Source organism: Saccopteryx leptura, unplaced genomic scaffold (genome assembly GCF_036850995.1).
Source record: "Saccopteryx leptura isolate mSacLep1 unplaced genomic scaffold, mSacLep1_pri_phased_curated manual_scaffold_88, whole genome shotgun sequence".
NCBI lineage: Eukaryota > Metazoa > Chordata > Mammalia > Chiroptera > Emballonuridae > Saccopteryx > Saccopteryx leptura.
The window spans coordinates 293-15,304 of NW_027095770.1; the positions used below are offsets into that span (position 1 = coordinate 293).

The 15,012-nt window shown below is 38.6% G+C and overlaps 1 protein-coding gene across 1 annotated transcript; it reads right to left on the minus strand.

The window, feature by feature from the left end:
• Nucleotides 1–240: 240 nt before the first annotated feature.
• On the minus strand, nucleotides 241–2,836 carry LOC136387125 (T-cell surface glycoprotein CD1b-like; the record flags this gene model as incomplete). The annotated part of the gene is made up of 2 exons (XM_066358186.1): nucleotides 2,668–2,836; nucleotides 241–507 (listed from the first exon to the last, which is right to left on the minus strand). Coding segments are annotated over exons 1-2 (436 nt in total), but the record flags the coding sequence as incomplete, so codon positions are not given.
• Nucleotides 2,837–15,012: the final 12,176 nt, after the last annotated feature.

A 15,012-nucleotide genomic window follows, 5' to 3' on the forward strand; every position in this document is an offset into this window, starting at 1 on the left:
AAGGAGTTCTGTATCAGGCAAGGTGCAAGAAGCAGGAAGAATCTGAAATACCTTGTGGAGGTATGGAATCTAAGAGGAAGACTGCTTCTAGAGATGTGTGTGCAAACAGTTGGATTAACTGAGAAGGAGAGAGAAAGATCATGTGGTAGAGCAGCATAAACTGAGAGAGAGAGAGAGAGAGAGAGAGAGAGAGAGAGAAATATCATTGGTAATCTCCCCAGATCAGAGAACAGCACTCACATGTCAACTCAAATTCACTGACACGATTCTGTACTATCTGAGTGAAACCAATGAAATAAACCCGTGACGTTTCCACCACCTCAGTCATCTCTGCATCACTGAAGATGCCCTTGGACCAAGGCTTCAGGAAAATGGCAGTGCCTTTGTCACTATCCCAGCCATGGATCTGCAAATCATCCAGCCAGCCTGAGCCTTGATTTTGTGCACAGGTGTTGTTGACAAATGATGATATCTGGTTGACATGGAAAGAGGTCGGCCCATGGAGAGCTGTGGGTAGTGGAAGGATAGGAAATGTGAACAAAAGAGAAAAGCAGCAGGGGATAGGGTTGGGGGAAAAGAAAACCCAAAATATCTAGGAAAAAAACCCAGAGTCTATACAGCAAAATGCTAGAAACAATTGCTTTTGTCAGAGCCTCTGGCTCCAACCTCAGCCTCCAAAATAGAAGAAGAAGGCTGGAGATGGGCTGGCCCAGACCCTCAGCGGTATGCACAGCATGCTTTCATCCAGACCACCCACACCCAGAGTTCCAGCTAGAGTTACTTTTACCATGCTCCTGTCCATGCTTGTTGTCAGCACCTGGGATGAGATCTGCTAGCAACAGAAGTGGCAAAAGCAGCATTTCACCAGTAGGTAAAAGCTCTGACTCTTTGAGCTGCTGTTTGACCTCTGAATTCAGCAAACTTATTATTTCCTCAGTGCTCTATAGCAACTTCCTCTTCCAAGGGACAAGTCTCTGCCTCATCCACGTTGAACATCAGAGAAAAGTTGTGCCTCCCACACCCTGACCCTCCCACTGCCTGTCATTTCCACTCCAGCCCTTGACTTCCAGATTTTTCTTCTTATCTTCCTGGCTTCCAGGTGTTCTTCCTGACCTCAGCTTTCTTTATACTACCTTGAAAAAGCCACCATATAGTTTTGAAAGGTTATTTTTCTTCCCCAATGTTTTATTGTAACATCTTTTAAATCATAGGCACTGGGAAACAATTGCCTGTCTTAATCTAGTAATATTCTTTTGGTTCATCCACGCAACCCCATCTTCCTCTGCATGGCCCTCTCTTCTCTTGCACTTTCTCAATGGCTCCTCTTTCTCATTTTATCCTTTTGTCTTGTCTCCCTAACAACACATTTGTGTGTGTTTGTGTGTGTGTGTGTTGACCATTTACAAAAGGCAGAGCATTATTTTTCCATGTTTTCAATGTTTTTAGTTCTTCCAACACTTATTAATTGATTTTAAAAAGAGGAAGGGTAAGAGAGAGAGAAAGAAAGAAAAACAGAAACATCAGTTTGTGGTTCCACTTATTTACGCATTTATTGATTACTATCTTGCTGTGTCTGGGTATTGAACCTGCAACCTTGGCCTATCAGGATGATATACATCCATGGCCAGGGCCCTAAAGGGAACACATTTAAAACATTTGCCAGTAAAATGGAACTGAAGACACATATCCTAAAATCAAATCAAATAAATACTACATTTTATACTTCAAGGAAATTTATCTTATGCCATAGCAGTTCTTGATAGGAAAATTATATTCTCTACCAGTATATGACCTTTTTTTCAGTAGTTCTTGATATTGTAGCAAGGTAAAGTCAACAATCTACAAAGTAAAGAGATTAAAGGGAAGAAACATTTTCTGGTGAATCATGTGGAAGACTATAGTTTGGAAGAAGTGTGAAGAAATCTGTTAGTGACAATGTGAAAATAATAAAGGAATGTTGAAATAATTAATTTGAATGGGCTAGATGGGGAGCCTGTTAGAAAAATAGCAGACCAGTCAAGAAGAGCCCACTCAAGAGTGGTTAGGTCCTGGTTAGGCCACAAGGAAGAAGGGCAGATTCTGGTTGAGGAAGGCTGAGTCCGAGGCCAGGATGGGGGAATGAACATCCAAAGGTCAGAGCTATTTCAAGGAGCATTAATATGGGGGTATATTCAGGAGTGTGAAGAGATATGTGTATGTAGGTCCTTCTTTGTATGTGAGTGGTGGAGGAACAGTCAGAACAGTGGTAAAGATGAAACAAAGAAGGAATGATCCTGGGGAGACCAAACACAAGGTCAGGAAGATTGAATAATGGTCAGAGTCCATATGTCATCTTCCCTGGTCAGGACTTTCATGGAAATATCAGCTTGGAAAAGAAAAATTACATTCAAACTGAAACTGACTGAAAATGCCTGCACTTCAATGCAAGGCTATGCATGTACAACTGCAGTAACACCTGCATGTTCTTCAACTCTCTTTGTTAAGATTACTTGGGGACCGGGGTAACAGAAAACGAATGGTGCTTAATAGTGTCCTAGCAAAGAGTTGGAATTTTGTCCAGTGAGCCTGAGCCCTTGATGTGCTGCCAGCTCTGGTTGATATAAAACAAGATTTGGAGCGTGTGATAGGAGAGGTATCTTCCGACCTGTGTTCTCTTTCCTACTGTACTTGGCCCATGCCAGAGAATTCCCTTGAAGAGCAGGGGCAGAAGCAGCAGCATTGGAACTCTGTTAGGTAAGAATCCTTCAGCAGGGTGAGTGCCTGCTGACTCATATATCAGCTTCTTCTCCAAACCCTTTTGAAGTCTTCTGTCACTTACTTTGCCACAAACCGACATCTCTTTCTGCTCACTTCCCTGTCAGAGAAATACGATTGCCTCCCTCAGCCACATGCCTCTCACAGGGTCTCTCATTTCTCATCCATCTCTCTACTGTTAGGATTCCAGTTTTGCTTTTTGCTCTTGTATGCCTCTTGACGTCCCCATTGCACCAACATTTATAAAAGGGGTCCTAGTTTTTAACAATGTATGTAGTTGGTGTTCTGACTAAAAATATTGTACCTCTTAGCCTTGGAGAACTTAAGCCCACAGTTGAATACTCAATGTACTTTTCTATAGAAAGAAGTAACAGAAGGTCCTCAGTAGTGCCCCGTGGCCTATTTAGCAGTGTCCCCACTCCTGATCTCTCTGTGGTCTCCTCCTCTAATCAGCATCCCAGCCTTCTTTCTCCCTCATCTTTGTCTTCTCTGTATTTCTCTACTTTTCCACAATTTTATCCTCTGGAGTCTATTGCCTCTCTTCTCGTGATCTCACCTCTTCTTCCTGCTCCCTCCCTATCCTCTGTCTTTTTTTCCTGATCTTCACAAAATCATTATGAAGAAAATAGGCACTTTGAATGTAGCTGTATAATCTACAAGGACATCTCCATAACCCACAATGAAGGAGAAACAGCAGTGGCAATACAGATTATCAGGTAATCTGAGAAAAAATACTCTTGCTCAGTTTCTACAGTCAGGTCAACTATCACTGTTAAGAAATCATGAGCACACTTAACTTGAAAGTGGTAAGCAGTTAAGTAGATGGATGTTCATTCATGTTGTATGAGTGGGTCTATAGGGGACGCACAAGGCTTGGGCTCCCATTCTACCCTAAATGAGTTGAATGTGTCTCCAAGTCCCCTTGGTATGAGGAGCAGTTATGCAGCCTTCCCTTCACAGGTTATGTACTGGACGCACTGGAGTCCCCTCAGTGTGTCTAATTAGAGAAGAGTTATATTAGAGACAAAAAGTGACTCTAGGGATAAGAGTGTTCATAGGAGAATTAGTTAATGTGCTGAGTCTATAGTTATTTTATTTTCATTTATGTTTTGCTGTGCAATTTGAAAGCCGTTTAACTACTATTCCTATGGTTTTCATAGACATATTCAACTGACATTTAGTCAGAGCATACCTGGTGCTGAAAGATACATAAGAACCTAAGATTTCACAGACAAGTCCTTAAGAGAATATAAAACAAAAGCTCAAACAAAACAAAACAGTATAAAAAAATTTGTATCTAAAACCTCTACATTTATAACATAAAGGATGATGAGAATTGTGCTTGCAGTCATTGAGAAAAGTTTACACTTATACTTGTCCATTGTTTCCAATTCTAAAACACTGACTTCAAACACTCCATGTTACAAGATTTGGGGAAATATGTCAGAATTTTAAGGTAATGATATAATCCTAATACTTTTTGCTAAGGGAAATTATCATTTTTTGTGATGGCCAAATAAAGCCATATTTAAATACAAAAAAACTCAGCTGTGGCCAGTTGGCTCAGTGGTAGAGCATCAGCCTAGCGTGCAGGAGTCCTAGGTTCGATACCCAACCAGGGCACAGAGGAGAAGTGCCCTTCTGCTTCTCCACCCTTTCCCGTCTCCATTCTTTCTGTCTCTCTCTTCCCGTCTTGCAGCCGAGGCTTCATTGGAGAAAAGTGTGCCCGGATACAAAGGATACACAAAAACTTTACAGAAATGGCAAATTGGAATCAACATTTTCAGACAATGTTCCCTACCAAATTATTCCTTTGGACCTGTACTGAAGCGCGATTTCGAAGATGCATACGAGGTGGCAGCAGGGAAGCACATTATTGAATGTGCTATGGAGCAAGTTCCAGCCAAATTCAGAGGATTGAAATGATACCAAGTATATCTCTTGTTTTCACTACAGTTAACATTGAAAGTAGTTGCAAGCAGTAACCAGAAATTCCTTCTATTTGCAAGTTATAAAAGTTTCTTCTAGATAGCCTTGGATTCAACATTGATAGATATCGAACAACACCCAATTGATGTATTTTTCAAGGTAAGCTACTCTGAGCTCTTATTCACAGGGTGAAAATGAGGTGGGAGCAGAGAAGCATGCTTGGGAAGCATTTACCACAGATAAGCCTGAATGTTCTTTCAAGCAAGTTTTAACTACCTCTAACCTTAGAATTGATATAAATCATGTTTCTTGGTGTCACTACAATTAACATAGTAAACAGTAATAGAAATTAACTAAAAATCCTTTTTTTTAAGGTAAGGAAATTCACTCCTAAATGACCCCCTTCTCAAAATAAAGTTCAAGTTACAAAATACCTTAAAATTAATGGAAATAAAAACTACAAAAGGAAACCAATGGAAAAATGCAGTGATGAATATATTTTAGGGCGAGAAAACCTAAAAATTTCCACAGGCACTAAGAACCAGGATACTAAATAAAATCTAGATAAAGTAAAAGAAAAAAATGTTCACAGCTAGAGCAGGCGATTTCCCAGTGTTTAGAGCATTACACTGGAATGCAAAGGACCCAAGGTTCAGATCCCAAGAACTCCAGCATGAGCATCAGCTCATGTCGTCTGAGCAAAGCTCACCACATTGAGCTCAAGGTTGCTGGCTCTAGCAAGTAGTACCCGATCAGCTGTAGCTCCTTTGAAGGCACATATGAGAAAGGAGTCAATGAACACGTAAGGTGTCACAAGAAAAAACTGATGATTGAACTGTGACCTGGGAAATAATAAAAAATTCTCTCCATTTCTGTCTGTCTGTCCCTATATGTCAATCTCTCTGACTCTCTCCTTGTCTCTGTAATAAAAGAAAAGAAAAAATACTATTCACAGAGACATTTGGAGAGTGTATACCATATTTCCCCATGAGAAAGACTCATCATTTTTGAAAAATATAGAGTAAGAAAATTGCGTGCCTCTTATACAGTGGTTGAAGAACTTTTTTACATGCACTTCCCGTTTATTCGCATTTGTTATCATTTTCTAAAATTTTGTGCCCCCAAATTAAGGTGTGTCTTATGCAGGGAGGCTTCTTATTCATAGGGAAATATGGTACTTTACAAACATACCATTGATTTTCTCTTGGGGTGAGATTTAGGAAAACAAAATTCATTCTTCTATGCAATTTAATCTGCAAAAACAACAACAAAAAAGCCACTGTCATTTTCTCTTTTATTTATATATTAATGTTAGAGGCAGGATAGAGGGGGAAAAAGACAGATAGTCAGAAAATCAATCTGTTTCAGTATGTGCCTTGACCCAGGAGCAAACCTATGACATTAGCGCATAGGTGTGATGCTTTAAATACTGAGATCTCTGCTGAGAGCAAGTTTTTGTCTTTTGGGGAAAAAATTTACTAGAGAAAACCAGAGGTAATTAAAACATAAAATGATAATTTATTCTTCTGTGGCGACAACACAAGAAGACATTTCTTTGCTCTTAAATTTCAGGGGCATAAACACTATTTCTAATTGTTTAGCAGAAAGTGACTCCTTTCCTACGATGCACTTTCCCTTTTGCCGTGGCAGCAATCCAGACTGAGAGACCTCTTAAGCTTGGAAATCAGAATTTATCTGAGCATTGTTCACAAAATACAAGCTAGGTTTCTTTTTCTTTTTTTTTTCATTTTTCTGAAGCTGGAAACAGGGAGAGACAGTCAGACAGACTGCAGCATGTTGCCAACCTTGATCGACCTGGCACGCCAACCAGAGGCGACACTCTCCCCACCAGAGGGAGATGCTCTGCCCATCCTGGTCGTCGTCATGTTCCAACCAGAGCCATTCTAGCACCTGAGGCAGAGGCCACAGAGCCATGCCCAGCGTCCGTGCCATCTTTGCAAAAATGGAGCCTTGGCTGATGGGAAGTGAAGAGAGAGACAGAGTGGAAAGCAAGGCAGAGCAGTGGAGAAGCAAATCGGCACTTCTCCTGTGTGCCCTGGCCGTGAATCGAACCGGGTCCTCCGCACGCTAGGCCGATGCTCTAACGCTGAGCCAACCGGCCATGGTCAAGCTAGGTTTTTTGCTCACAGAACACCTCCTAGGGTCTTTGATTTATAACTTCTATATTTTCTCAGTTTTATACCTGAGAACATGCATTGTGAAAAACCGAGCCTTATGTCTCAGCTCTGCCTTCTGAGAAACTGATATACTGAACCTTGCCATAATAAATCATAACTGACACCAAAGATATTGCACTACCAAATACAGTGCTTCTTTCAACCTACGATTATTTTATTTATATATATATATTTTCTGTCTACCGCAGTACAGTGTCATATTCATACAGACAGAAAGTAACTCTATCTTACTTACTATAGGCATCCAGTGTCGAGCACAGTGCCTGGCACATAATAGAAACACAATAAGTGTTTCCTCAATGAATAAATAAATAGTCATTTGCATATGTACACAGATAACCAGAGAGATATGCTCATGGGCAATGCACATCTATGCACACAGATGTACACACACCCAGAGAACCAGAGTATATACACAAAGAGAAATATAACAAGAACACAAAGAATTTGGAAAGAAAATATCCTAATATGAACAGTACATATATCTGTATGAAAATCTGTTGTTGTTGTATTTGAGATCATTTTTCTTGCACTTCTGAATAAGAATACATTATTTTTATAATAGAAAAGCTGTTAAAATTCAACATACCTTTCAAATCAAGCACATCTTATTATACAATACACAGTAGTTTTATATAAAAGGAAATAAAATGACAGAATTTAAAAAACTAGAATGGGAAGTCATTGAGTGCAGGCACATGAGTTCCTAGCACAGTGCCTGGAATATGATGGGCACTTTCAAATGCTTTATGAAAGCATGGCTGGAAAAAAAGAAGAAAAAGCAGATGAACTGAGAGATTTTAAGAAATCAAACCACTAAGGATACACAAAAACTTTACAGAAATGGCAAATTGGAATCAACATTTACAGACAATGTTCCCTACCAAATTATTCCTTTGAACCTGTACTGAAGCGTGATTCTGAAGATGCATACGAGGTGGCAACAGAGAAGCACATTATTGAATGTGCTATGGAGCAAGTTCCAGCCAAATTCAGAGGATTGAAATGATACCAAGTATATCTCTTTTTTTCACTACAGTTAACATTGAAAGTAGTTGCAAGCAGTAACCACAAATTCTTTCTATTTGCAAGTTATAATAAAAGTTTCTTCTAGATAGCCTTGGATTCAACATTGATAGATATCGCACAACACCCAACTGATGTATTTTTAGGGTAAGCTGCTCTGAGCTGTTATTTACAGGGGGAAAACGAAGTGGCCGCAGAGAAGCACACTTGGGAAACATTTACCACAGATAAACCTCTATGTTCTTTCAAGCAAGTTTTAACTACCTCTAACCTTAGAATTGATATAAATCATGTTTCTTGGTGTCATTACGATTAATATAGTAAAAAGTAATAGAAATTAAATAAAAGTCCTTTTTTTTTAAGGTAAGGAAACTCACTCCTAAATGACCCCCTTCTCAAAGTAAAGTTCAAGTTACAAAATACCTAAAAATTAATGGAAATAAAAACTACATAAGGAAACCAATGGAAAAATGCAGTGATGAATATATTTCAGGGAGACAAAACCTTAAAATATACAGTCTTTCCACACGTATTAAGAACCAGGATACTAAATAACATCTAGAGAAAGTAAAAGAAAAAAATATTCGCAGCTTGAGCAGGCGATTGCGCAGTTGTTAGAGCATTACACTGGAATGCAAAGGACCCAAGGTTCAGATCCCAAGGACTCCAGCATGAGCGTCGGCTCATGTCATCTAAGCAAAGCTCACCAGCTTGAGCTCAAAGTCGCTGGCTTTAGCAAGCAGTCTCCCGATCACCTGTAGCCCCCTGTTGAAGACACATATGAGACAGGAGTCAATGAACACGTAAGGTGTCACAAGAACAAACTGATGATTGAACTGTGACTTGGCAAATAATAAAAAAATCTCTCCATTTCCTTCTGTCTGTCCCTATATATCAATCTGTCTGACTCTTTCTTTGTCTCTGTAAAAGCAGAAAAGAAAAAGTACTGTTCACAGAGATATTTGGAGAGTGTATACCATATTTCCCCATGAGAAAGACTCATCATTTTTGAAAAATATAGAGTAAGAAAACTGCGTGCCTCTTATACAGTGGTTGAAAAATTTCTACTTGCATTTCCCGTTTATTCGCGTTTGTTATCATTTTCTCAAACTTTGTGCCCCAAAATAAAGGTGCGTCTTTTGCAGGGAGGCTTCTTATTCATAGGGAAATATGGTACGTGACAAACTTACCATTGATTTCCTCTTGGGGTTAGACTTAGGAAAACAAAATTCATTCTTTTATGCAATTTAATCTGCAAAAACAACAACAAAAAAGCCACTGTCATTTTTTCTTTTATTTATTTATTAATGTTAGAGGCAGGGTAGAGGGGGAAAAAGACAGATAGATAGTCAGAAAATCAGTCTGTTTCGGTATGTGCCTTGATCCAGGAGCAAACCTATGACATTAGCACAGAGGTGTGACACTTTAACTACTGAGATCTCTGGTGAGAGCAAGTTTTTGTCTTTTGAAGAAAAAATTTACTAGAGAAAACCAGAGGTAATTAAAACATAAAATGATAATTTATTCTTCTGTGGCAACAACACAAGAAGACATTTCTTTGCTCTTAAATTTCAGAGGCATGAACACTATTTCTAATTGTTTAGCAGAAAGTGACCCCTTTCCTACCATGAACTTTCCCTTTTGCTGTGGCAGCAATCCAGACTGAGAGACCTTTTAAGCTTGGACATCAGAATTTATCTGAGCATTGTTCACAACATACAAGCTAGGTTCCTTTTTCTTTTTTTTTCATTTTTCTGAAGCTGGAAACAGGGAGAGACAGTAAGACAGACTCCCACATATGCCCGACCGGGAACCACTTGGCATGCCAACCAGTGGCGATGCTCTGCCCACCAGGGGATGATGCTCTGCCCATCCTGGGCGTCGCCATGTTGCAACCAGAGCCACTCTAGCACCTGCGACAGAGGCCGCAGACCCATCCCTACCGCCCGTGCCATTTTTGCTAAATTGGAGCCTTGGCTGATGAAAGAGGAAGAGAGTGACAGAGAGGAAAGTGCCGCAGAGGGGTGGAGAAGCAAATGGGCACTTCTCCTGTGTGCCCTGGCCAGGAATCAAACCCAGGTCCTCCGCACGCTGGGCCGATGCTCTAAAGGTGAGCCAAGCTAGGTTCTTTTGCTCACAGAACACCTCCCAGGGTCTTTGATTCATAACTTCCATATTTTCTCAGTTTTATACCTGAGAATACGCATTGCTGAAAAACCGAGTCTTATATCTCAGCTCTGCCTTCTGAGAAACTGATATACTGAACCTCGCCATAAGAAATCATAATTGACACCAAAGATATTGCACTACCAAATACAGTGCTTCTTTCAACTTATGATTATTTTATTTATGTATATATATTTTCTGTCTACTGCAAGACAGTGTTGAATTTATAAAGACAGAAAGTAACTCTATCTCATTCACTATAGGCATCCAGTGTTGAGAAGAGTGCTTGGCACATAATAGAAACACAATAAGTGCTTCCTGAATGAATGAATATATAGTCATTTGCATATGTACACAGATAGCAACAAATGACAGACACTGTGGACCAGAGAGATATGCTCATGGGCAATGCACATCTATGCACACAGATGTACACACACTCAGAGAATCTGAGTATATACACAAAGAGTAATGTAACAGGAACACAGAGAATTCGGAAAGAAAATATCCTAATATGAACAGTAGATATATCTGTATGAAAATCTGTTGTTGCTGTATTTGAGATCATTTTTCTTGACTTCTGCAATAAGAATGCATTTTTTATAATAGAAAAGGTGTTAAAATTCAATATACCTTTCAAATCAAGCACATCCTATTATACAATACACGAAGTAGTTTTATATAAAAGGAAATAAAATGAAAGAATTTAAAAAAAGTAGAATGGGAAGTCATTGAGTGCAGGCATATGAGTTCCTAGCACAGTGCCTGGTATATGATGGCACTTTCAAATGCTTTATGAAAGCATGGCTGGAAACAAAGAAGAAAAAGTGGATGAACTGAGAGATTTTAAGAAAACAAACCACTAAGGATACACAAGAACTTTACAGAAATGGCAAATTGGAATCAACATTTACAGACAATGTTCCCTACCAAATTATTCCTTTGAACCTGTACTGAAGCATGATTCCGAGGATGCATACGAGGTGGCAACAGAGAAGAACATTATTGAATGTGCTATGGAGCAAGTTCCAGCCAAATTCAGAGGATTAAAATGATACCAAGTATATCTCTTGTTTTCACTACAGTTAACGTTGGAAGTAGTTGCAAGCAGTATCCAGAAATTCCTTCTATTTGCAAGTTATAAAAGTTTCGTCTAGATAGCCTTGGATTCAACATTGATAGATATCGCACAACACCCAACTGATGTATTTTTCAAGGTAAGCTGCTCTGAGCTGTTATTCACAGGGTGAAAACAAGGTGGCAGCAGAGAAGCACACTTGGGAATCATTTACCACATATAAGCCTCTATGTTCTTTCAAGCAAGTTTTAACTACCTCTAACCTTAGAATTGATATAAATCATGTTTCTTGGTGTCATTACACTTTATATAGTAAAGAGTAATAGAAATTAACTAAATATCCTTTTATTTAAGGTAAGAAAATTAACTTTTAATTGACCCTCTTCTCAAAATCACATTTCAAGTTACAAAATATTTGGTTGGGTAATAAATTTGTAGCGCTTTAAATGAAAATATTTATTTAAAAGAAACAATAATTATATCTATAAGTTAATCAATTATTTATTCACCATTGCTCTTTACAACCTCTTCCCACCTCTCGACCAAATTGTTGATGCTGTTCCTCCATAAATCTCCTGGTCTTTTGTCAAAGAATTTGTTGAGCCGGTTTTTAAGGACCTCTTTGTTATCGAAGGTAACGGCGTACATATGGTTTGACAGAGAGCGGAAAATATGGTAATCAGTCAATGCAAGGTCTTTATTATATGGTGGATGCTGAAGGACCTCCCATTCAAGCTCTTGGAGTGCGGCTTTGATGACTTGTGCAACATGGGTCCTGTACTTGTCATGAAAGAGTATGGTTTGACCGTGTCGATCAGGGCTTTTCAGTTGAATTACCTCATTCATGCGGTGTAGCTGGGCAATGTAGAGCTCCTTGTTGACCATGGCATTCTTTTCGAGCATTTCCGAGTGCAACATACCCTCCCAGTCCCAGCAAACACGTATCATGATCTTCTTTGGATGAAGGTCCGGCTTGACTCTCGGCTTTGACATATCTCCTGGAGCAACCCACTCCTTTCTTTGCTTCATATTAATGTATAGGCACCATTTCTCATCTCCCATGACAATTCGGTACAAAAAGCGATGTTTATAACCACGTGTTGCTTGATGACGGTCGAGATGCTGAGAAGAAATTTGAAGGTGACTTTCTTTGTTTCATTTTTGTGGAGCTCATAAGGCACCCAGGCTCACAATTTTTCAGTAAATCCCGTTGAATGAAGGTGATTGAGAATTGTTTTATGATCGCAGTTCATTGTTATTGCCAATTCATGATGGTTTCGCCACCGTTCTTCAAATGTGATTTTAGATGTTCTTTATCATATTCAGAAAACCTTCCGCTGCGGGACATGTCATCGACGTAAAAGTCCCCATTTTTGAACTTTGAAAAATATTTCTGTGTTGTAGACTCGGCTATGACACCTTGTCCATACACTTCGCAAATGTCCCGGGCTGCTTCAACAGCTTTTTGACCTTGATGAAAAGCAAAGAAGAGCAGGATTCGAATATGTTTATTTTTGCTTCCTGGGTATTCCATTTCTAAGACTCAAAACTAATAAATAATTAAATAACTCAAAAATACAATTAACATAGTTTTGTAGAGCAGAACAAGTTTTATCGAATGGATACTTTCCCTTTGCAAAACAGCAAACAAATCCTTATAAAATAAAAGAAAATATAAAAATGCTACGATCTTATTCTCCAAACCAAATAGCTTACAAATAATGGAAATAAAAACAACATAAGGAATCCTATGGAAAAATGCAGTGATAAATATATTTTAGAGCAAGAAACCTCAAAATATACAGCCTTTCCACCCACATTAAGAACCAAAATACTAAATAAAATTTAGAGAAAATAAAAGAAAAAATGTTCACAGCTTGAGCAGGCGATGGCACTGTGGTTAGAGCATTTGACTGGAATGCAAATGAACCAGGTTTGAGATGCCAAGGGCACCAGCTTGAGTGACGGCTTATTTTGTTGAAGCAAAGCTCACCAGCTTGAGCCCAAGGTTGCTGGATCGAGCTAGCGGTCACTCGATTAGCTGTAGCCCACTGTTCAAGGCACATATGAGACAGGAGTCAATGAACACGTAAGGTGTCACAACAAAAAACTGATGATTGATCTGTGACCTGGCAAATAATAAAAAAATCTGTCCATTTCTGTCTGTCTGTTCCTATATATCCCTTTCTTTGTCTCTCTCCCTGTCTTTGTAAAAAAGAAAGGAAAAAAGAACAGTTCACAGAGACATTTGGAGGGTGTATACCATATTTCCCCATGAGTAAGACTCATCATTTTTGAAAAATATACATTTAGAAAACTGAGTGCCTCTTATACAGTGGTTGTAGTATTTTTTTTACTTGCAATTCCAGTTTATGCGCATTTCTTTTCATTTTCTCAAGATTTGTGCCCCCAAATTAAGGTGCGTTTTATACAGGGAGGCTTCATATAATTGGAAAAATATGGTACTTTATGAACTTATCATTGATTTCCTCTTGGGGTGAGATTTAGAAAAACGTAATTCATTCTTCTATGCAATTTAAGCTCCAAAAACAACAAAAAGAGCTCGTTTTTCTTCTTTTAATTTATTGATGTTAGAGGTAGGATAGAGGGGGAGAAAGAAAGACAGATAGTCAGAAACATCAATCTTTTTCAGTATGTGCCTTTACCCAGGAGCAAACCTATGACATTAGTATATAGGTGTGATGCTTTAACTACTGAACTCTCTGGTGAGAGCAAGCCATTGTATTTTGGGGAAAAAATTTACTAGAGAAAACCAGAGGTAATTAAAAAATAAAATGATAATTTATTCTTCTTTGTTGACAACACCAGAAGAAATTTATTTGCTCTTAAAATTCAGGGGCATAAAATCTATTTCTAATTGTTTAGCAGAAAGTGACCCCTTTACTGTAATGCAATTTTCCTTGTGCCGTGGCATCAGTCCAGACTGAGAGACCTCCTAACCTCGGACATCAGAATTTATCTGAGCATTGGTCACAACATACGAGCTAGGTTCTTTTGCTCACAGAACATCTCCAAGGGTCTTTGATTAAATACTTCTATATTTTTCAGTTTTATACCTGAGAACATGCCTTGCTGAAAAACCGAGTCTTGTGACTAAGCTCTGCCTTCTGAGAAACTGATATACTGAACCTCGCCATAATAAATCATAACTGAAACCAAAGATATGGCACTAACAATACAGTGCTTGTTTCAACTTAAAATTATTTTATTTATGTCTATTTTTTTCTTCTGTCTACCCCAGGACAGGGTAGTATTGATAAAGACAGAAAGTAAGTCTATGTCATTCACTATAGGCATCCAGAGTCGAGCACAGTGCCTGGAACATAATAGAAATACTATAAGTGTTTCCTGAATGAATGAATAAAATAGTCATTTGCATACACACATAGATATCCACAAATGACAGACACTGTGGACCCAGAGAGATATACCCATGTGCAATGCACATCTATGCACACAGATGTAAACACACCCAGTGAACCTGAGTATATACACAAAGAGAAATATAATAGGTACACAAAGAATACAGAAAGAAAATGTTCTAATAGGAACAGTAGATATATCTCTATGAAAACCTGTTGTTGTTGTTTTTGAGAACACTTTCTTGCAATTCTGCAATAAGAATACATTTTTTTAAAAAGCTGTTAAAATTAAACATACCTTTTCAAATCAAAGTACATTTTATTTTACAATACACAAAGTAGTTTTATATAAGAGCAATTAATAAGACAGATGTTAAAAAAGTAGAATGGGAAGTCATTGAGTGCAGGGACATGAGTTCCTAGCACACTGCCTGGTATATGATGGGCACTTTCAACTGCTTTATGAAAGCATGGCTTG